Source organism: Pogoniulus pusillus, chromosome 6 (genome assembly GCF_015220805.1).
Source record: "Pogoniulus pusillus isolate bPogPus1 chromosome 6, bPogPus1.pri, whole genome shotgun sequence".
Classification (NCBI taxonomy): domain Eukaryota; kingdom Metazoa; phylum Chordata; class Aves; order Piciformes; family Lybiidae; genus Pogoniulus; species Pogoniulus pusillus.
Window position 1 is genome coordinate 19,039,444 of NC_087269.1, and position 22,975 is coordinate 19,062,418.

At 41.7% G+C, this 22,975-nt stretch overlaps 1 protein-coding gene across 3 annotated transcripts; it reads right to left on the bottom strand.

Annotated features, from left to right (window-relative positions):
• On the bottom strand, positions 1–17,519 carry LOC135176104 (lipase member M-like). 3 transcript variants are annotated; one of them, XM_064144753.1, is made up of 11 exons: positions 17,162–17,519; positions 11,684–12,026; positions 10,067–10,178; positions 8,866–8,983; positions 7,962–8,160; positions 7,131–7,240; positions 6,292–6,428; positions 5,638–5,784; positions 3,542–3,610; positions 2,204–2,275; positions 1–1,147 (listed from the first exon to the last, which is right to left on the bottom strand). In XM_064144753.1, the coding sequence occupies exons 2-11, from the start codon at positions 11,797–11,799 to the stop codon at positions 914–916; spliced, it is 1,314 nt and encodes a 437-aa protein (XP_064000823.1). In that variant the 5' UTR covers positions 11,800–12,026; positions 17,162–17,519; the 3' UTR covers positions 1–913. The 3 variants fall into 3 exon arrangements, with proteins under 3 accessions (XP_064000823.1, XP_064000821.1, XP_064000822.1); XM_064144751.1 differs by having other exon boundaries at positions 3,542–3,613; XM_064144752.1 differs by lacking the exon at positions 17,162–17,519 and adding an exon at positions 13,271–13,324 and having other exon boundaries at positions 3,542–3,613.
• Positions 17,520–22,975: the final 5,456 nt, after the last annotated feature.

Sequence of the window (22,975 nt, forward strand, 5' to 3'; positions counted from 1 at the left end):
TTTGCTCTGTGGTATCCACCAACTTTTATGTGAAATAGCAGATGTGAGATGGCTGCTGGCTTCAGAGAATGAAGAATGAGAATGAGTAACTTTGAGTCAGTGTCCCGTTGAAGTATTGTCATTGCCAAGATGAAATCAGCTCCTTTCTCCCGTCCTGAATAGTTTACATACACAGATCCCCAAAGTGCTGGCAGCAGAGATTGACTCTGCCGATATCTCTCTATCCTTGCGGGGTATGGATGGACTTGAACCCAATTTTCCCATCTTCAGATGTGTCCTTGAACCACAAGACTGGCTACGGTACTCTGCTGTGTCTACCTTCACTGTGTCCCTTGACCCTTGTCCTTTTTCCCTCACGAAAAAAAGTGAGCAGCCCCATTTCAAATGAAGATAAACCATCTGTTTTCAGGAGTGCCTTTCTTCTGTGAACTCCGATTTTATTTTCTAGTCATCTTCCCACCCAATAATAAAATGAATCAAAACCATAACTGCTAGAATTAGTTTCGGCTAACACTACCATCAGCCCAATAAACTAAGAAATAATAAGATGAATTAAAAGCATCTTGGGATCATTTGCTGTGGTCAGAGAAATTAAATGCTTGCATTACTATTAGTCTTTAAAGAAGAGCGCAGGCTGCATGAAAGCCCTATCTTCTGTTAGCCAGGTATGGTTATTTCAGAATCTGGGCTGCATCAATTGAAAAATGGTTTCTGACCCACAAGGATGCCAGAAAATGAAAGGTGCACCATCAGGATGCAAAGCACATTGCAGTGGTACATGCTGTGACAAAATGCATCAGGAGAAAGCCTTTCTCTGACTCCAGGAGCTACCATCTGATGCAAAAGAGGTTTTTGTACATATCCAGTGAAGCAAGTGTCATTGAATGAGTTGGGTGTGACTACTCATTCTGAGTTAAGGATACTTCTGCATCAGATCAATTATCTCATTGTACAGGTGCAAAGGTGCATCCAACCCCCAGATGAAATCCAAGTGTGCCCATTCAGGAATCCTCTTGTGATAGATGAGACTCTTAATTTGAGACAGTAAAATGGCTGCATCCTTGGGATCTGCAAGCAAATCTTGCCCCCCAGTCCATACTGCAGTTGGTACAGTCATCTCTTCTACGTTGTAGAGAGGAGGAGTAGCCTGCAAAACATGAAGTATTTGAGGAGTGAATGTCCAGGAAGGTACAGCAAACTTTAAACATTTGGGGCTTTCTTTTGTCACTGTTCAAAGTAGAGGTAGCTTAAGACAAACTGGAAGGAAGTGTCCCTGCTTCTTTTTCTGACTATGCTTTCAGGGATGATAGGACATGTGAAGGAAAAATGCCTCCTGAGAGGTTTTCTCAGCTAGGAATTCATAGGACAAGAATCCGTAACAAGATAGAAAATCATAGAATGCTAGTGCCAGGATGCCTCTGGATAAACTGCTGTCTTGGTCCTTTTGGAGTCCTGGTCAGCTACAGAAGACATGCATGGCTTAGAAAACATAACACATGACAAGGATGATGAGAAGCACTGAGTGGTGTTACAAATCAAAAGCACAGGAAGTAATTATCCCATTACTTCTCATAACACCAAACCTAGAAGGCATCCAGTGACTTTCCAGGGGCAAGCCAATTCAAAACAAACCCGAGGAAGCTACACTTCATGCAAGTCATCATTAAAATATGTAACTTGTAATGATAGACTATTGTGGAGATCTAAAGGGTATAAGAGTTGAGAATGGGATTAAAGTAGTGGATGGAGGACTCCCTCAGGGACTGCTTGAAGAAAAGGCCCTTTTGTCTATTTTTGCCAGAATCTAGGGGTATCTACTAATTCTCCACTTGTTCTCTTCCTAATATTATTTCCCTGAGCTCACACACATTGGTATTTGTTTCAGTCATGGTAGTAGGCAAGACACTCCTTTTGTCTTATTCTACAACTCATTTTCTATGTTTGCTGCCCTTATTTCCTCTTATTCCTATTGATAATTTATTTGAAATTTTTTTGTCTTCTCCTACTTCTTTTTCTCCTTTCTGTTAAAAATGTATTATTTCCATTAGTTCTTGCATGCTTTGTACATTTACTTCCAAACTGGAAAGTATTAACGCTTTCATCTACTTGTGTTCTGAAAATGTGTATCCAACTATATCCTTGCTCTTCTCCTGTGTGCTTGTGTATTGGTCAAAGGTGGTAAAGTTGCTTCACCAAAACATACCTGTTGGTATTTCCCCATGTTCTTCTCTGAACTGCCCCAGTCATAAGCTTGGAACTTCCCTGAGCGGGCCTCCTAAGAGGATAACAAGATAAGACTAGTTACAAAGCCATTGTGCAGCAAGTTTGTGAGGTTTTTCCCTGTTGAGCCTCTGACTCCAATCTAAAACCTCAGCAGCAGTTTTTCTAAGAATTATGAAAGAGCCAAGAGTGATTTAATTGTCTCAATCAGTGACAAAGACTCAGATGTTTTTGCCAAGACAAAAAAATAAATAAGCCACAGCTTCTACAGAAAGACTTAGGCTTGGAAATTGGTCCTAGTTTGTAATATTGCTGTGAGGAACTGCCTCCAGCAAGTTCTCCTTGGTACTGCTGCTGTATCATCTTCTGAAGGTTGTGTTACCATCACTCAGCTCTCTGAATGGCCCCTTTTTATGCTTTGCTTTCCCTCTCTGGTTTGAAGAGAGAAATCACCATTTCTAGTTCTTCCCCTGTGCTCGTTGGCTTTGTCTACAGCACAGGTTGTCACTACTATGAAAGGCAACATCAAATGGGACCTTAATATGGAAGGTAAGATGTCTGCTAACTTCTTTAATAGTAGCAACAGCAAAGCCAGTGAAGGCTTAGAAGCATTACTGACTCATGTTTGTGCCTGCCAGTCTGTGGGTAGATCCTGAATTAAAACCTGAGCCAATTTTCAGAGCTCCCCCGTTGTGCCTTTGTAATGCTTTTTCTTTAGAGGTCTATGCCATGGTTACAAAAGAACTTAAACAAGTCTAATATTTTGTGTAAATTCACAGCCAGAAGTTTAGCTTTTGAGTAAAAGTCTGTGCAGATATCACTCTAACATATCCACGTGGTTGCTGTTTTGAAAAGTGCATTAACATTTTTGCAGGCTCACTGTACTTGTAACTGCTTCCCCTCTGCTCCAGAGCCTGCAATGCATCCAGGAAGCCTGCACTACATGCAGTAGCTTCTTTGGCTGGAGCCCAGACTTACTGAATCCTGGGTGTGACCCCAGAGGCAGAATGCAGCTTCCTTCATCGCTGCTTTATATAGATCTATGGACATAGTTTGTAAAAGGTATTGGATGTACAAAGTGAAGAGTGATATGTACATCTGGACACATGTTTTCACACAAATCCAAATGTACCTCTGTCACACAGGGTATTGCTATCCCCCTGGTAAAAGAAGGATCCATGAAAAACAGTGTTTTGAATTGGGATATCAGAATTAAAACACAAATGGCACGTGTTTCCAAGAAGTTAGCCATGGCTTCACAGCAGGATATCAGTGGTACCCATGACAATATCTACTGTGTCTTCCAGGAGTTTGCTAGTACCTGACTCCAGTGGAGTATGTTCTGCACAGAAGTTCCACCGGAGGTTTGTGCAATGTACACATCGATTAGCTTCTGGAAGAAAACATTTAGTAAGTGGTCTTTTTCTCCTTTCTGTTCAGCTGTACATCAAAATGTCTGCCACAGTGGTGTCATGTATCAATGAAAACAACAGAAACTGGAATGGCACAACTGGAGTCTCACTCTAAGTTACTCTATCTGTAGTGATGTGTGAGGGTCGAAGTGGCACCAAAAGAACAACTTTCAACCAGAACATTTTCCAGGATGACTAAGAATCTAAAAGAATTTACTGGTGGAAAGGACATATTAGAAAGTCAGCAATTTATACCCCAAACCACATTGTGTTTTTTTCAGGAGCCTGTAACAGGTCCTGTGTGAGAGGAAGTGGTTGTTGGACAGAACAGCAAAAGCAACTGCAACTGCAACTGCCTGAGGAATGAATGCATGGCTGTTTGAAATAAAGTGCATCTGAGTCCTGCAGGGCTTTCTTAACTGTCTGCTGTGTGATCATTCCCCAGAGAACATACTCTGAGATATGTTTGGAGAACAGGTCTTATGAAGAGCAGCTGAGGGAAGTGGGGTTGTTTAGCCTGAAGAAAATGAGACTGAGAGGAGACTCTCTTATTCTCTACACTGCCTGAAAAGGGGTCGTGGCAAAGTGGGTGTTGGTGTCTTCTCACAAGTAACAAATGATAGGATGAGAAGAAATAACCTCTAGTTACACCAGGAGAGGGGTAAATTTGATATTGGAAGAAACTGCTTTACTGTCAAATACTGTAACTGATTTCCCAGGGAGGTGGTTGAATCACCATCCTTGGAGGTATTTAAAAGACACAGTTTAGAACCAGACTTGGTAGAGTTAGATAATGGTTGGGCTTAATGATCATAAAGGTCTTTTCTAACTGAAATGATTTTATGATTCTAAAATTTTCATACCCAGGTGTTCTGGCCTACAGCTGTACATAGCATGAACTTCCCAAATATATCTTAAATCTCAGTGTCTGATAACTCTTTCTTAGGTGCCCACTATATATCCTATGTCTTTGAGCACATCCCTGATGGTTTAAGACTTGGAGGAAGCAGACAAAGGGGAATATATATGTTCCTCTCTCCATTGCAAAGAGCTCACTAAATCACAGAATCACAAAATGGTAGGGGTTGGAAGAGATCATTAAATCCAACACCCTTGCCAAGACAAGTTCACCTAGAGAAGGTCACACAGAAAACCATCCAGGTGGATTTAACCTGTCTCCAGAGATGTAGATGTCACTATATCTCTGGGCAGCCTGTTCCAGTGCTCTATCACTTTTAAAATAAAGAAATTCTTCCTCATGTTTAGATGGAATTCCTTGTTCACTTTTGTGCCTGTTACCCCTTGTCCTGTCACTGGGCACCACTGACAAAAGACTGGTCCCATCCTCCTAACACCTACCCTTTAAGCATTTTTAAGTGTTTATGAGATCCCCCCGAGTCTTTTCTTATACAGACTAAAAAGACCCAATTGTTTCAGTCTCTCCTCATAAAAGAGATGTTCTAGTGCTCTAATCACCTTTGTAGCCCTTTTCTGTACCCTCTCCAGAAGTTTCTGTCCTTCTTGAACCAGAAAGCCCATAACGGGACACAGTGTTCCAGATGTGGCCTCACCACTGCAGAGCAGAGAGGGAGGAGAGCCTCTCTTGATCTGCTTGCCACATTCTTCTTGATGCACCCTGGGATACCAATTGCCTTGAAAACATGAAGCAGGTAGGAGTTTTATTTCTTCTTCCCTGGTGTGCTAGCACACTGAAGATCTGCAGTGAGACCAGTAGTCACAGTATGAGCCAAGAGCAGTACTGCTGGTGAGGTGTGGCAGAAAGCTGACAGCAGTTTTGAGAAGCTTTGATGAGCTGTTTATTGTAAGGCTTATGCCACATGCTGCTCTGAGGAGTGGGCAGTGTTGGGGCACCTAGCAGATATTGCTGTCCAACAGTGGGAACTGTTCCTGGTAATGTGACACTGAACAGTAGAAATTCACAGTATAGAAAGTAAACGTTGGGAGTAGAAGCTTAAACAGTAGAGCTGGCAAGAACTACATATACCTTGTCAATATTTTTCAGGTTACAGCCACCCAGACTGAAGAAGACACTTCTACACAGCTTGGCAAAAGCTCGGTGGCTACAAACAGGGGCTATGATCTTTCTTAGATGTTCAGTCTGGTGAAGGAATTCTCTTTTGCCAAGCAAACTCTGTGAAATGCAGAGGTAACATCCATTAAAAAATGCACATTTGTACATTGTGCTGTTGTTTTTCTAAAGGCGTTTGTGTCCTGTTTCTCTTCCCCAGCACTTTCAGTGGTTCTCACTTGCCTTTTTTAACCCTCATTTGCCAGATGATCCCATTTCATCAGTCTGCTCAGCCTGATGTGTTACATGACTTTTAACAAACAGATATGCTAAATATTATCTCTGATTCATATTTTATCTCTAATCTTGCACATTGCATGTGGTTTCATCTATAGGAATTCTGGAAGCTTTTGAGGATCTACATCTCTGTACCTCTCTAGATGACCTACCCCAGTGTTGCACTATTGCCCTAAGTTTTTCTTCTGAACTTCCAAAGGCTTCAATCATAAGGTAAACCTACCCACATGCAAATGAGTAGATTACATAAAGCTGTCTACTTTCTGTTTATCCCTTTCAAAAGCTGAACAAACAAGTACGTGGCTAAACAGTTGAAACCAAGATATCACATACCCACAGGATTTTTTCAGGAAGGTGGAGGAGTTTCGTTACTGGGCTGCTAGCATACTTAATAGCAGTGACAGGTGCCAATGCAAAATAGAGCTTGATTTTTTGAGCCAGCTCTGGCATTGTTGAAAATGCAACAAAAGCTGAGAAAATACAAAAGGTTTTAGAAAGCCATCACGTGTACATTAGATTGTTTTCAGTGTTTATGTTACTCTGCAGTTTCAAACCTACAAGCAATTCTGTTACTTGTTTGGAGACTATGGTTCAGCTTAGATTTGTGTGAGATCTCTCCTCTCCATGTGTTACCAGCTTGTATCTCCCTCTTAAGAAAGAAAATTCTTTCTACATTTTGTCTTTGCAGCTTTCTCCCAAACCCACTTAAACATAAAACCACACTTTTGCCATACATTCGTGCCATGCATTTCATATGCTATTGGGAGCAGCAGTTATTTTTCTTCTGCTCAACTGAATTTCTTCTGTGTGTGTGTGTGTGTGTGTGTATCCTGTCCATACTGCCCAGCATCTCTTTCTCTACTCTCAACTTCCTATTTTGTTTGTTGAGATCAACTGACCATCTGCTGTAGGGCACACCCATGCATCTTGAAAAGAAACAATTTGTGTGACCCACAATAACTTCTAGTCAATGGATTTACAGCAGCAGTGCATTTGGCTCTTTATGTTTTATTGTCTATATAATAAATTAAGATTGCCTGCATGCTGAAAACAGCTTATCCTGTATTTTTCAGACCTGAAAAGAGTTAGTGAATACCTCAGGTACATTCATTATCTCAAACAACATTTTATCCCTGTTTTCCTGAAATGTTAGTCTGTTGTCTGTAACTTACCAATGGTTGTACCCTGTGAATAACCAATGTAGTACAACTTTTCCTGTCCTGTTTTCTCCACAATGAAATTTATTGCTGCTGGAAGATCATACTTTGCCATCTCATCAAAACTGTTGACAGAAGATTGAAAGAGATGCATGCAGAAATTAAAAATTCACTTGAATTTACAATTTTGTTATAGACTTAGCAAAGAAACAACACAAACCATTTATTGAATCATTCAGATCTTCTGGCATCTGTGTCTTTCTGGTAGTGGGTATGGAGTATACTACTCAAGATATTTTGGGCTGTTTTCTCCCTTGATATCAACAGGAGGACTATAACTTCAAGAAGTATCAGATTGAATTATAATGTTCTACACAGGAGGAACAAGTGGTGATATAGGAATGGAGCTCCTTCCATGGAACCACACATTTTATACACTTAGGCTCTAAACCAAAGGCAAATTTTGAGATGTTCATTAAAATTGGTGCAAAAATGATTTATGTTTTCTCCTTTTGTGGTTTTAGTCTTACTGTAATATACAGACTAGTGCCTCTAAATAGCCTATGAAACTGCCTCCAGAGCTGAGAAGTGGCCTGTTCAGATGTGACCTGTTCACGTTCCTGTGAGTTACTTTGCTGCTATATCTCTAATTTGCAGAAACTTTTCTAGCAGTAATTAGAGGAAGTAGTTTGCTCCCCTGATAAATTTCACATGTGTGTTTAGGGGTACTGCAGCAAAACTGGATGTGAAGAATGCTTTTTAAAAGGTAGCATATGTCAATCCCAGCTACCTTAAATAAATATGTAAGGATGAGAAATGGAGCTAACCTTCAATGGTTCAATTTACCTGAAAGCCCAGAATTCATCTTGGTCAATGGAATAATTTTGATGTTTTCTGGACCAGCGATTCCCTCTGCTATTTCCCATCCAAACATCAAAGCCAGCGTCAGCTAGAAGGAAGCCCAAGCTGTTGTTGGGTAGGTTTGTGACCCAGTTACTAGCATCTCCCAATAATCCATGTTGGAGAAATACAGCAGGTCTCAGAGCTGAAAAGCAAATCAGAAACAAACAAATTTAGAACATTTCTTGATTTTCTGGTAGTTCAGAGACTTTTTTGTCCCATGTATTGTTCCTGCACCAACTTATAGGGAGACAAATAGTAACAAAACCAAAACATCCCTTTCCATAAAGAGATAACAACTTCTAAGCTCCTGTAAGGATTTGTGGAAAGATCTGTCTGAGACTAGCAGAGACCAGCTTGGCACCCTCTGATCGTTATTTGTATAGCTCTACTACTTTATCTTGAGACTCTCAACACTGATATTTAGAATGAAAGTCCGAGCTTGCACACAGAGGTTTCCTTTACTCAAAATATGAATTGCTCCCTGATACTAACCAAGTGTAAGCAAAACCAAAGCAAAATGAGAAGCTGGAACATCTTTCTCAGAAGAGGATAAGTGGGGAGTTTACAACCTTGTTGTTTTTTTTTAAATAAACCAGTTTTACTCATCTACTCTTTTTATGAGAATCACATTCTGTATGAGGCTTCAAATTATAGCAGATTTTTATTACAAATAGGCTTACTTGACACAAGTCATGTTGATCTTGCAGGCCATTTATGGCAGATGGAATTGTCTACTAACATTTTGCTCATCTATACAAGCTTTGATGGAAGTTTTACAAGCATAAAGTATCTTGTCCCAGAAAGTGCATTATCTAGACTGAGTTTATGTCATATTAAAGACGCATACCTGGGTTTTCCTGATTCTGTGTACCATAAGGGATTCTGTTAATGGTAATGATATAACCATCCTCTGTTGCCACTTCATACTCCTCACTAGGATACCCTTTGTAAGCAATGAGATCATTCTATAAGAGAAAGTGTAAAAGTGTTTGCTTGCAAAAGTGGATTTAATGTACTATATCTGTAAGTTATTCACAGTGAAGAAATTCCAGAGATCAGATAGAACTGGGTATTTAGTTTACATATATACTGAGTATCTACGTAAAGCAGTAGCAGATTGGATATGGTAACCCTAAAATGACAACAGATTTCCTTCTTTCTTTGTGTTACATCCAGCATTTGACTATTCAGTTATATTAGCATCATGGTAGAAGAAGCCCTTGCATTCTGATGGCAAAAGAATCACTGTAAGATCATAGCAGGAGCTTATGGTGCCCGTGGATGAGATGAGGAGTCTCCTGGGTGTGTGCTCCTAATCTGCTGTAATGCAGTGTGAAACCAGCTTATTTGTATCACCTTCAGAAAGATTCAGAGTTTCACAACTGCACTTCTGTGAATGGTAGCTATGCCAATGAGTAACTACAAGAAGTGACTGCATTGTGGGAAAAAAACAGGATCAGCCACTTGCATTGTCACAAGTGGCATCACTAGCAGAGTCAGTTTAAGCTCTGAGTGAAGTATTACCTTTGACCTGCAACGTTCAACTATTGTGTTGAAGAGAGTTGTTTGTTTTTTATAACTTCTACTCAGGCAATTAGTCAATATAATTGCTCACACAGGACAGAATAATCCAGATTTTAATAGGTGACTAAAACCTAAACTAGCCTGGCAAGAGGTGATTTTCCAAAAAGCTGGCTATTTCTGATCCATGCTGGCCATTCAAAAAAGGAGGGAGCAAGCCAAATATTATTTAGATTCCTCTTTGATGAAGAAATGCTAACTTTCTGGATGGTTGTTCTTCTAGACTGGGGATACTGCCAGCAATAACAAACTGGTAGCTGGCATTTAAAAGCGTATTAACGCTGGAGATTTACTAAGGAAAAGTGTTTGCCTTCATTGCTGTTAAACATAAGTTGTGCTGTTGCACATGGAAAAAAGAAGAGGAAGCAATAGTATATAGATTGATTAGAGAGGGTGAGTTAAAGACAGCTTCTCAGTTTTAACACCCAGAAGCCCCTCTTCTGTGAGACATGCACCAAGCAACTTACAATATTCATAAACGCTTCAGGGTCCACAGCTCTTTTAATTTTTCTAAGTTCTTCTGAATAAGTAATCCCCCCAAACAAACATGTCACAGCAACAAACAGCCATATCTTCTCTCTGGATAAAACAGGATAGTCATCTGTTAGTAGCTACTCTGCACTTGTAGTCCAGACATGTTCTGTGTTTTTCTAATGAGGGAAGTAGTGCCTAGTTTTGAATGGAACTAGCCTGGTGCTCCCCACTTGTTGATTAAGTGCCACAAAGCTGACTTTCAGCACCTATCTGGGAGAATCTGGAAGGAAGATGGATTTTCTGCTGAGGTCTGTGCCAAGGCATTGCTCTCAATGCAAATAAAAGTATCAGTGAATCCAAGGAAAGGGGCTAAGGGTTTGGAGACGTGGATTTTATTCATTCTTCTGAGAAGCAAGTCAGTTGCATTAGCATGCCATGCATTTGTTCTGTACATTAGTTAGGAAACATCTCTGGCTGGCTCTAGAGAATACTGCAGTTACTGAGTATGTAATAACCACGTCAGTCATTGCCACAGTGGAGTTTACAAAGCAGAGAAAAGCAATTTGTTTGGTAGTTAGCTGGAAAAACAATTGAAAGTAAACAATGCAAAATATTTATTAAGAAGATAAGAATCTAAATAAAACACTTATTTCCAGCTGCCTAGCATCATTTACACAAACCTACCTAACGGCAAAAGGTATCCACTCCATAGGACGAATAGGCAGAAAGGAGAAGAAAGCTTTGCTAAATGCAGTGCTAGGTAGGGGCTGAGTGTAGGGGCATCCAGTTCTATTCAGGAGATAAGGAATTAAACAAACAAAACCAAAACCTAAAAAAACTGAAAAGAAACTACCCTGCTTAGATGCACACACAGCAGCTTTGCAGTCTGTGGACAACTACATACTCTTACTTGAAAGAGTGTTTGAGTTATCATTCTCTGTCTACAGCACATAGACCCTTAGAGGCCATGTCTAAACCTCTGCTGCTCCAATGATGGATCTCTAAGATAGACTGAATCAGCAAAAAAAAATCCATTGCATTTATTGTTTTACCAGTCAAGACAGAGCATCAATTTGTACTTTTTCTAATACAACATTCTGATATAGTTGTATCTTTTAAATACTTGGCTCCTTTTGTATAAAAAGGAACAGATAATATAAAAACTTTATTTTACAGAGCCATCCTCCTTTCCTTTGGTTGGAAGACTCTGCTTTCTTACTGCCACACTTGCTCCTTTTGGTTGGAAGACTCTGCTTTCTTACTGCCACACTTGCTCCTTTTGGTTGGAAGACTCTGCTTTCTTACTGCCACACTTGCTCCTTTTGGTTGGAAGACTCTGCTTTCTTACTGCCACACTTGCTCCTTTCTCATGCTTCTCCAGGTATCTCAGAGTTACTTAAATTCAGGCTGAGTCATGCTATTGCTCTTTAACTAAAAGGAACTTTTCAAGAAATAGCCACCTTTTAACCTACATGACTTGCTAATAATATAACACATTGAAATGTATTTGGTCTCAAGTAATAAAGCAACTTCTCAAGCCCAGTCTTGATACCGCCTTTTACAAATCCCACAGTCTTCATTAGTTTTAGGTCACAGAAAGCTTAACTGACCTTATGCCAGAAATCATGTGTTCAGCTGAGCGACTGAGATGACAGAAGAATGGAAACTCAGTTTCTGGCTGCTTGGAAGCAGTGCAGGGTGAAGACAGCTCCAAAATAATGGTCATGCACCTCTCTTCCCCCAGTTATGCAGCACGTTGGCAATAAACATATGCTTCTTTCCCAGTAGTCATTTCTTCTATGATTACTTCAGCTTTCCTCTAGGGTAGCACCAGAGAAATGTGACTCCTTTTATTCTCAGTCCTCATGCTTGTCATGTCCTTAGGCACCGCAGTTTTAACAAGGCTCTTCTTACTATCACAGGTTGCTGGAGTTTTAAGGAGAATACCAGCCTCTGTAGAGTGGCAGAGCAGGATCAGGAATTTTGAAAACAAATATGTTCATAGATATACCTTATCATACCTAATGAAATTGTCAATAAACCTGCAACTACTTTCTCTTTTCCTAACAACCAGCTTGTTCTCATGTTATGTGTAAAGGACTCTGATACTTCTATAGAAGTTATTGCATGTATTTATTCATTTTTTTATTCTTCACAGAATTACAAGATGTTAGAGATTGGAGGGATCCTCCAGAGATCATTGAGTCCAATCCTCCCCGCTGAAAGCTTTTCATGCTTGTGTTGCTGTTCTGTAATTCTGCATTGGTGCAAGTAGCGTTTCAGATTTTCCTTTGTTCATATTTCACCCTAGAATGGCCATAGAACATTTCCTAAATGAATAGTCGTGAAAGTAGAACACTTTTCAACATTCTGTATGGACTCAGAACATTACCCCTATGGAGAGAGACTGAGAGACCTGGAGCTGTTTCGTCTGGAGAAGTCTGAGAGAGATCTCATGCATGTGTACAAATCTGAGGGGTGGGTGTCAAGTGGATGGGGCCAATCCCTTTTTGGTGGTCTGCAGTAAAAGATGAGGAGCAATGGGTACAAACTTGAACACAGAAGATTTCACTTCAACACGAGGAGAAACTTCTTTACAGTGAGAGTGATGGAACACTGGAACAGGCTGTGCATAGAGGTTGTGGGGTCTCCTTCTCTGGAGACTTTCAAAACCTTTCTGAATGCATTCTTGTGTGGCCTACCCTAGGGGACCCTGCTTCGGCATTGTAGCTGGATTTGATGATCTCTGAAGGTCCCTTCCAGCCTCTAGTGTTCTGTGGTTCTGTTATTACCGCGTGATGGTCACTTGTCTCACTGGTCTCAAGCGTTCTGCAAGTGTGTCTATACTGACCAGCAGGAGAAATGAGTCACTTTTCAGATCTTCAGGATGGTGACCATTGTGAGACTCCTTGTGTGGAGTACAATCATGATGCAGCCACGTTCCCACTCTGGTGTCCTAGCTATTACTAAGATACAAACTTCACAGAAGTGTGACATAGGTGTTTTTGCTAATGGACTTTTTGTTCTGCCTGATACAGCTTGATACTTTTAAACATTAAACTCATTATTCTTTCTTACTCACTTCCATACTCTTTTCCCCCAAAATATTCTGTCTGCCTCATAGATACTGTTCACCCAACACTTAGATAAACCTACTAAAGTTTTGAACAAGAAATAAAGATTTCTATTTATATTACATCTTGCATTCTTTTTCCTTGCCATGCTGGCTCTGGTTAGCAGCAAACTAGTGGATGAAGTCACCACTGTAGCATAGTGACAGCCTGTGTCTGAAGTGGCTCAGCTAGAGAAATGAGATGAACAAGGGTGAGTGTTAGGCTGACTTTTCTTAAACATGCACACTGTTAGAAGTTGACAGCTTTCAGGGGAAGTTACACTGTAACAGGTGGAGAATTTAGTGCAAATGCTTCAAGGTTGAAATGTTGCTGTCAGAGCTGTGGCTGCAGCTTCATGAATGTATATGAACACTAAACTGGTCAGTCTAGGTGCCCTTATATAACTAAGTGCCTTTGCATAAATTGTTGACTACCTATGTGGTTTATGAAACCTCAGATCCTTCCAGTGCTCTGTCTGGATTCAAACAAACAAACAAACAAATGAAAAACAAACCAACATCCCAAACCCCCAACCAACCAGCCCAAAAAAAGCCCAGCAACGCACAGGATGTTACCCTTAGCATTTTGGTATTTTCTGCAAGCTCTTGGCTCTCCTTATTCCCTCCTGCCTCAGGAATTAAACTTGGCTGTGAGAGCGACTTAAGAATGGAAGGTATTTGCTAGCAGCTGAATATAGCAGTTCTTCACGGATCAAATATGTCCTTCTGGCGTCTTCATCCAGCTGGTGTAATGGTTATCAGAAACATTTAGTTATTTTGAGTGCATTAAGGAGGACCTCTAAAGGAGGCTTTATTGAGAGACAGACTTGTTTTTGTGCAAATTGCCAGCCAGGAGTCTCCAAGGGAACACATGGAAGCAAAAACAGAAGGAACCTCTCCATACATTCATATGACTTAAAAACATGTCATGCCATAATGGTGAAGCAGTTGTTTCTAGACAGCGAGTCTAACACTAAGAACATAGTCTGTTCTTCACATCATCTCTGCAACAATACCTGGTTTCTGACATCTGCTCTCAACCACATCAGCCTTGGCTCTGCTGCTGTTGGTTTTCAGCACAGACACATCTGGAGTGTGTAAGCAAAGCACCCCTGTCCAGCTATGGCTCCTATACCTCCTAAAAGGGAAGGGAGGCCATCCAGTGGATTCCACACATAAAGAGACACAAGTACAAAACCAGGAAGCGCTAGTAAGAACAGATGCTGCTTGAGGGAGAGATTCTCCTCAACTCTGTCAGGCCTGAAAAAAATATTCCTGGTGCTCATCATCAGGACAAATGATATGGACTAGCCTGAATGATTCCCAGCAACTGGGCTGAGTATCACAATATTCTTACGTGTTGAGTGAGGTAGCTCTGAGCTGGCACTTACATTATTATGAGTCTTTCATGTGACAAAGGTAAAGTAGGAAGTGTCAAAAGGAAGGGCTCAGGAGAGCTGCATGCTTGTCTCTTCTGCTCACACTGCTGACACCTTGTCTGAGAATGTTCCAGGCAGTGCTGCCTTTCCCTGGCCGAGCCTCGGTCACCCAACAGCAGGGGTAGCTTGCAAACAAAATGCTCAGCACCAGCCCCTCCGTGGACTTACTCAAAAGGAAGCACAACTTCTGAAAACAAGAAGCATTTCCATTTTGACTGATGCTGAAGTTTGTGAAATGCATGCAAGCCAGGGTTTCTTCACCTCTGTTGCAATTCATGAGCTTTGCATAACCGTTAGAAATGTTTTACCTTACACTCAGTACATAATTCCTTTTACCCTTCTGCTCATTCTGTAGCAGTACAGCAGTATCTCCTCATCCCCGTATGTATCCAGTGTGATTAGAAGAAAAGAGAAAGAATTGACAGATCTGCATACACCTGTGTAGAAAGCTAAATTAAATAGGATTTATTTCTCATGCACTTTTTACTTAATTAATGGGAATGTGAGACTTGGACAGATTGGAGAGCTGGACAAAGAGGATCCAAATGATGCTTAACAAGGATAAGTGCAGAGTCCTCCACCTAGGGAGGAATGAAAAACTGCATCAGTGCAGGTTGGGAGGTGAACTGCTGGAGAGCAGCCCTATGGAGAGAGACCTGGGAGTCCTGGTGGATAACAAGTTAACCATGGGACAGCAATGTGACCTTGTGGCCAAGAAGGCCAATGGAACCCTGGGGTGTATTAAGAAGTGTGTCTAGTGGATCAAGGGAGGTTCTCCTGCCCTCTACTCTGCCCTGGTGAGACCTCATCTTGAATACTGTGTTCAGTTTTGGGCTTCTTAGTTTAAGAGGGGCAGAGATCTGCTGGAGACTGTTCAGCGGAGGGCTATCTGGATGACTGGGGGACTGGAGCACTACCTCATGAGGAGAGACTGAGTGACCTGGGGATTTTTAGCCTGGAGATAAGAAGACTGAGAGGGGATTTAATAAATGTTTATAAATATCTGAGAGCTGGGTGTCTGGACAGGAGGGACAGGCTCTGCTCACTTGCTTCCTGTGATAGGACAAGGAGCAATGGATGTAAGCTGCAGCACAAGAGGTTCCACCTCAACACAAGAGAGAACTTTACTGTAAGGGTCACAGAACACTGGAACAGGTTCCCCAGAGAGTCTGTGGAGTCTCCTTCTCTGGAAACTTTCAAGACCTGTCTGGATGTGTTCCTCTGTGACTTGAGCTAGCTTGTATGGTCCTGCTCTGGTAGGGGGGTTGGACTCAATGATCTCTTTGGGTCCTTTCCAGCCCCTGAAATCCTGTGATCCTGTGACTAGGCTGCCCAGGGTGGGTTGTGGAGTCTCCCTCTCTGGAGATATTCAAGACCTTCATGGATGCATTCCTGTGTGATCTGGTCTAGGTGATCCTGCTCTGGCAGGGAGGGTTGGACTGGATGATCTTGTAAGGTCCCTTTCAGCCCCTAACATTATGTGTAATTCAAATCTTCTGGACACTCTAGGAGTATCAAGCAGGAGTTAACAATGTGCAGCAGTGAGCACTAGCCACTGTGCCCCAGACAGTCCTTGTGAACATGTGCCATTAAGCACTAGTAAGCATAGACTAATGAATGAGACCGGGGTTGGGTGAAGCAGCTTGCTCTGGTCAGTTTTGCTTTGACATCAGCAGGAGCTACAGTTATTTTTAAGGCTGAGTCAGAGGGTTTGTGGGAGGGTGAGTTGAATTATTTTTTAAGAGCTAGGAATCAAGGTAGTGGATTTGCTCTGACACAGAAGGAAGCTTAGAGATAGCATGACAAAACGTCCATCCTTCATTCAGACTGGTGCTTTTCTGTACCAGTAGATGGGTTTGGACTAGGGTTAAGTTGGCACCTGAGACCTCTGACTCTTTTCCCATGAGCACTTTTTCATTACCTGCTTTCTATTGAAAAAAACTTTTCAAATATGAATTCCATTACTATTTAACTCAGTCTTGTCTTGTTTAATTTTTTTTTTGGGCATAGAAAGAACTTCCCACTAACTTCTGCTAGGTCAATAGCTTAGGTAATTGTAGCTCTGTCTTTCCAGATTGTAAAACACATATTTTGGTTGCTTGGTTGTTTGTTTTTTTTACTTCCTACACAGTATTTCTTTTGAAGCAGTGAAGGTCCTTTTTCTTTTTTTCTTTAAAAACCAAAGGTAGTTACTTCTACAAATTGCTGCTCTGCTCTTGGCATCAACATTAATTTTCCCACAATAAATAGTCTGTCATAAAATAATTAAAAACTAAATGTTGTGGAGGCAGGGAAATTAATGTGGCCGAGGCAGGAATTTTTATACAAAAATATAGTTATTTATTTTCCCCAAAACCCACCCCCAAATCTATATATACAAAGATTAATTTAGTTTAATTAGCAGATTCAGTTGCTTGAGAATATCTACAGGGATGCCATCGATAATCTGACTGTTTTGGAAGCCAGAAGTTGGAAAAGGCTTTAGCTATTAATTGATAGCGTTTTCTTACTAATAAAGTTGAGCCAAAATAACTCACTATCAGGCTGACTTCCTCCTGCGGTCTGTCTCTCTCTCTCCTTCCCTTTCAGCAGCTGTAGGTGGACCATTAAGGGTCGTTAGGCTTACAAAGGATGTCAATAGGTGAAGCAGTCTTTGAAGATCTCTCTGCATCCAGGCCAGGTGAGTTGGGGGGGGGAAGAACTCTCAGGCAAGCACGAAGGTTCAGGCAGGAATGAACTCCAAGCGGGAACAAACTCCAAGGAGGGGACCCCCAAAGGCGGGAAGCCCCCCAATATTTATACCCTCTCTAGACAAAGAGCAAAGTTACCACTTCCTTAGGCGCGAAAGGGCACAGCCAATCCCAGCCCGATTCCAGCGCGGGCACTGCACTGGGCACTCCTTGTGCGGGCAGGATCCCTTTGCTCATCCCCTTCACACCTGCAGGGCAGGCGAGGGGGCGGGGGGGGAACCAGGCAGCTTTCCCTCTTCCATTTCAAGCGACTGAGGGAGAGCAATTTAGGGGTATACCAGACTCCAGGACACTAAATCAAAGCTAAATTAAAATAATAATGAAATTAAGATGATTACTTGCACATAGCACTTAGAATGTTGTTTTGATCTTTTGTAACCAAAACTGAACATGATAAAAGTGTTTTAACCTTAGCTATAAAAATGCACTTTAAATAGAAAAGCTGTTTCTTAGTGTATCCTATGTTTCTCAATGAAAGCTTTCCCTTATGAAGAAAGAATTTGTCTGCTGACCCCAAAGTGATACATTCTATTTTACTCATCAACAATACTTCATTCTGTTGCTAGGTGAGGAAAGTTTACTTCTAAAATATTAGTGTGAACATGTAGTTTCACAACTCTGCATGGAAACAGGACAAATTAAATTTATGGGCCACTTCCAAGCTCTGCTCCATTTGATGTTGCACTAGACATTCAAAGGTTCCAGGAGACAAGGGAATGTTCTTTCCTTAAGACAATACCAAACAAGGTCATAGTTCTCACCATCATAAAGGGAACTTGTGTCCTTTTTTATGATCAGGATGACCACTTCAGAAGCAATTTTTGTAGTGTCTTGAGACAGGAAGATCATTTTACAGAGTAAGTTGCTGACTTGATGGGTGGACCACTTGCTGGATAAGGAATTGGCTACATGGTTGCATGCAGAGAGTGATTATGCCACTTCAGGTGGCATAATCCACCTGAAGACCAGTGACAAGTGGCATCCCTCAGGGGTCTGTACTGGGACCAGTGCTGTTTAACATGTTTGTCAGTGATATGGACAGAGGAATTGAGTACATCCTGAGCAAGTCTGGCACAGTCAACTTGCTAGAGGGCAGGGATGCCATCCAGAGGGGCAGGTTGGAGAGGTGAAAATGAAATTCATGAAATTCAACAATGCAAACTGTAAGGTCCTGCACCTGGGTCAGCACAATCCCATGCACAAATCCAGGCTGGGTGGCAAATGGGTGGAGAGTGGCCCTGGGGAAAAGGACCTGGGGGCCAGGGTTGATGAAAAGCTCAACATGAGCTGGCAGTGTGCATGTGCAGCCCAGACAGCAGCTGTGTAATGGGCTGCATGAAAAGAAGAGTGGCAAGCAGGGCAAGGGAGGTGATTCTGCCCCTTCACTCTGCTCTTGTCAGATCCCACCTGGAATACTGTGTGCAGTTCTGGAGCCCCCAATACAAGAAGGGCATTGAAGGGAGTCATGCACTTGTCATGAGTTATATGCTGGTGAGGGACACTGAGGTGTGCCATCAGGATGATCTGTGGAAGGAGCCAGCCTTTCCTTCCCTACTGTAGGATTGCCTAATTCAGCAGATTTCCCACATGATGCCTTCCCCATGCATGATGATTTTCCCATGTTCAGTGTTGTCTCCATGCTGTTTGCTGCCACTGGCGCCAGGGATGGGGAGCAGGATCAGAGGCAGGTCAGCTCTGAGATAGCTTTGGTGACCACTGGTCTGCAATTTTCTTTGGCAATTGCAGAGAATTACAGCCTTGGAGTTTATTTATTAGAAATTAAAACCAAAGGCAGACCTAGATAATTGCCTATGGTAAACCAACTTCTCTACAAGGTGGACCAGCTGTGTAGTGGGTAAAATCATAAATCGAATAGTTATGCACATGCTACGGATACTTTTTTGCTTGTATGGCAATTCACTTCAGAGGGATTTTGGGGGAAATTTTCTATGCACACTTGCAGAATTTCAATCACACACCTATCTACTCATTTCTTATCTTTGGCCACTGCTACCTCTGGGACACTGGACAAAGAAAAGGTGTGTAGTAAGGCAAGAGGCTACTCACCTTCTAGAACATCAAAAAGAAGTAACCAAGCATGAGTATTAGTATTATTTCAGGTGTCCTTGGGAATCCTGCCTGACTCTGAGATTTGTCCTAGACTTTGTACATATTAATTTTAGCTCAACCAGTTTCTTGCTGAATCATGTCTGAAGGGTGTGAGGAGTTTTACCCTTATCTGTTAAAGACTGCTTTGTTTACAGAAATATTTGTCAGTAATGCAGACTGGAATTGCAGGTATCCTTCCCTTGGTCATATGCAAAACAGCAGCCAGATTCTCAGATGTAGAAGAAGCTTACTCTGGTGACTGACACGTACAAGCTGGTTGAGCTTGTGAAACCCCTGTTGTCTGTGAAATGTTCAATATTAGTGGCTGAAGATCATTGAAAAAAATAAGGGTGAATGAAAAGTGAGAGGGCATTTATGAGGAAGAATTCTAACCAGTTTTACCCTTCGTGAGTAATGTGGACTAGGCAGCTCTCTGCATTCAAAGACATGGATGAGCTCTCCAGGACCACCAAGAGCTCCCAGGTTTCAAGATTTTTCTTTGTGACAGTAGCTGAGTGTCTGACATTCTCACACGACTCCAGAAGCAGCAGTTTTAATAGAAAAGCCAAATACCCTTTCAATAAAATCTTAGTAAATGCATTAATTCATAGCTCCATTATAATTTGAAGTGCAGCTTTTCATAGCTACTGCAATCATGGCAAATATTAGCACTTGGGGTTTGCTATTGTCCCTGGAGTTCAGAATATTTGATAGGTAATTTTGTAGGACTTTATCTAGTTCTTTGATGTCGTGAAGGTTAAAGGGCTGTGTAGGACTTCTTTTGGATTGGTTTGAGTTTGTTTTTTGTTTGTTTGTTTGATTGATTGTTGTTGTTTTTTTCTCCCATTAGAGATATATCTGGGTTTGGTATTAACTTCGGGGGTGAGGCTACTTTGCCTTTCAGGTCATTATATGTTTCATTGCACACAACAAGCCACTGTGCTTGCATAGAGCAGTACCTCACACGTAGTGAGCGTGTGTGTAACTGAAAAGTCTGTGCTGCAGAGCTTAGCTCTCTTAGCATGCTAATCCCAGAGGGTTCACTGTCTTCAAAGCATCAGATGCACCATGCATCAGTCACTTACCAGGCTCACAGGCATTTCTGTCTGGAAAAAACACAGCCAGAAATACTGTAACTGCAACTACTTGGAGAAAATCATCCTGATTTCTGCCATCAAAGTGATGTGGGCTTACCAGAGTGACCCAAAGTGAAATAGCAGGCTCTTATTATGCAATGCACATTTTTATTTGTCATAGCTAGGGAAAGTAATTTCTTCCCCTTTGCTCTGATCTTGTGAGACCTCACCTGGAATACTGTATACATTTCTGGAGCCCCTAACACAAGAAAGACATCAAACTGTTGCAGTGAGTCCAGAGGAGGGCCATGAAGGTGATCATAGGGCTGGAGCACCTCTCCTGTGAGGACAGGATATGAGAGTTCTTCAGCCTGGAGAAGAGGAGGCCTTGTAGTGTCCTTCCAGTATCTGCAGGGGGACTAGAGGAAGGCTGGGGAGGGACTATTTACAAGGTCTTGTAATGACAGGACGAGGAGTAATGGGTTTAAACTGGCAGAGGGAAGATTTAGACTAGATGTTAGGAAGAATTTCTTTAAAGTGAGGATGGTGAAACGCTGGAACATGTTGCCCAGGGAGGTTGTGGCTGCTCCCTACCTGGAGGTGTTCAAGGCCAGGTTGGATGAGGTCTTGAGTGACCTGTTCTAGTGGGAGGTGTCCCTGCCTATGGCAGGGGGTTGGAACTGGATGATCTTTGAGGTCTCTTCCAACTTAAACCATTCTATGATTCTATGATTCCAGAACGAACCTGGTTTGCTAAATGCAGTTGTAGCAGGAAGACAGGTGGTGTCTCCTGTATGAGCTGAGGAAAAGCTCTTTAGCTGCAATCATGGCGCTACAAGCACGTGAAATTTCCATATGCACCCTGATGCACCATGTCTCAGGCCCATCCACTCATCTCCATCTGCACTGTGAGGTTGTACACATTGTCCCACTGCTCCTCCCACACAACCACACAGCTATGCTGCAAGAAAAATAATATTGCACAACATGTTCAAACCATCTCACAATTAAAGTGCTGGTGGAAAAGTTGCACAGGGCAATTAATTATCATCTATCCCCATATTTGCTTATGTTTGTGATACCTTTACTTTCTTCAATCTACCTTCTGGTCTTTAAAGAAGGAACCACTCCTAATACACATGGCAATTTCATCTCCAAACTCAAGTTTGTGTTGCCACACTTCTACTTCAGATGAGTGAAATTAGTGTTTATTTACCCTCTGCTTTGTCATGAGATGAGGCCCACTCCTAACCTAGACAGTGTCCTGTCTCTAGCTTATTCTTCTGTGCTTCAGTCTTCTTTGCAGTCCTGTCAATGTTCTCTACTTCTACTGTCTCCTTGCTTGGCTCTTAGCAAATCCTGTCCCTCATGTTTGCATTTCATTTCAGTACCTTGTCCTTTTTTCTTGCCTATCTCTTATTTTTTCAGCTCTTCAGCCTTTCATAAATTCCTCATACCCCTTTTCTATTCTGCCTTTATGATCCTCATATGTATTTCTTTGCCTCTCAAGCTATTTCCTTTCCACCACTATGTACTTTTCCATCCATCAAGTGCTCAGGCATATCGATACCCCAAATGAAATCCCAGGGCTTCTTGTCATGGAATTTCTTCTACTAAACCAGCTTACTGATCTGAGGTAGCAACATTTCAGTGTTGTATCATTGATTTCTTTGTCCAGACAATACAGCAGATGGCACGGCCTTTTTAGTTTACAAAGAGGAGAAGCAGATGTGAGGAAAATGTACATTTGAGAAATCATAAAAAATTTGAAACTGAAACACAATTTACCTTTGTCCTTAAGCCCTGGGCCATCAATGAGCAGTCCTCAGCACTTCCACTTCTCTAGCAGTGGCAGCTGGAAATTATTACTACATCAGAATTACTCTTGTATTAGCTGAAGCTATTCCTTTCTTTACCTCCCCTTCCCCTTCCCCTTCCCCTTCCCCTTCCCCTTCCCCTTCCCCTTCCCCTTCCCCTTCCCCTTCCCCTTCCCCTTCCCCTTCCCCTTCCCTTCCCTCTGTATTTCTGTACTGTATCCTCAGACCCATGCATTCTCCTGAAACTCAGTGTATTCATTCTTACAGGAAAGACCATAATGCAACCTCCTATCTCAAGTCTTCATCTGAATATCAAGCATGTATAGTATTCCTGACTACTTTCTGTACACATCCGTTTGTGAGTGATTCATCTGAGGCAGAGTAAAAACTTACGGACTTGTGATCTCAGAGCTCTGTTAGAATTTCTTAAGAATATCTTTAATAAATGTTAAACATTATTAGACAGATCAAATTAAATATAAACCACAGGAAAGCAGAAATTCTATTTGACTTCAGTGCCATATTGATGTGCAACTGCTTCTTGGCAGCTGTCCTGTGCAGGTAACAAGCCATACACACACCCCTACTCAGCTGCAGAA

What these genes read in the sequence shown, in the direction of transcription:
- LOC135176104 (XM_064144751.1), bottom strand. Translation starts at nt 11,799, where the DNA reads ATGACCATTATTTTGGAGCTGTCTTCACCCTGCACTGCTTCCAAGCAG. An exon ending in ACCTGAAAAATATTGACAAG is followed by an intron (nt 3,614 to 5,637) that starts GTATATGTAGTT and finishes GTTTTCTTCCAG; the next exon opens with AAGCTAATCGATGTGTACAT. An exon ending in ACATGGGGAAATACCAACAG is followed by an intron (nt 1,148 to 2,203) that starts GTATGTTTTGGT and finishes CATGTTTTGCAG; the next exon opens with GCTACTCCTCCTCTCTACAA.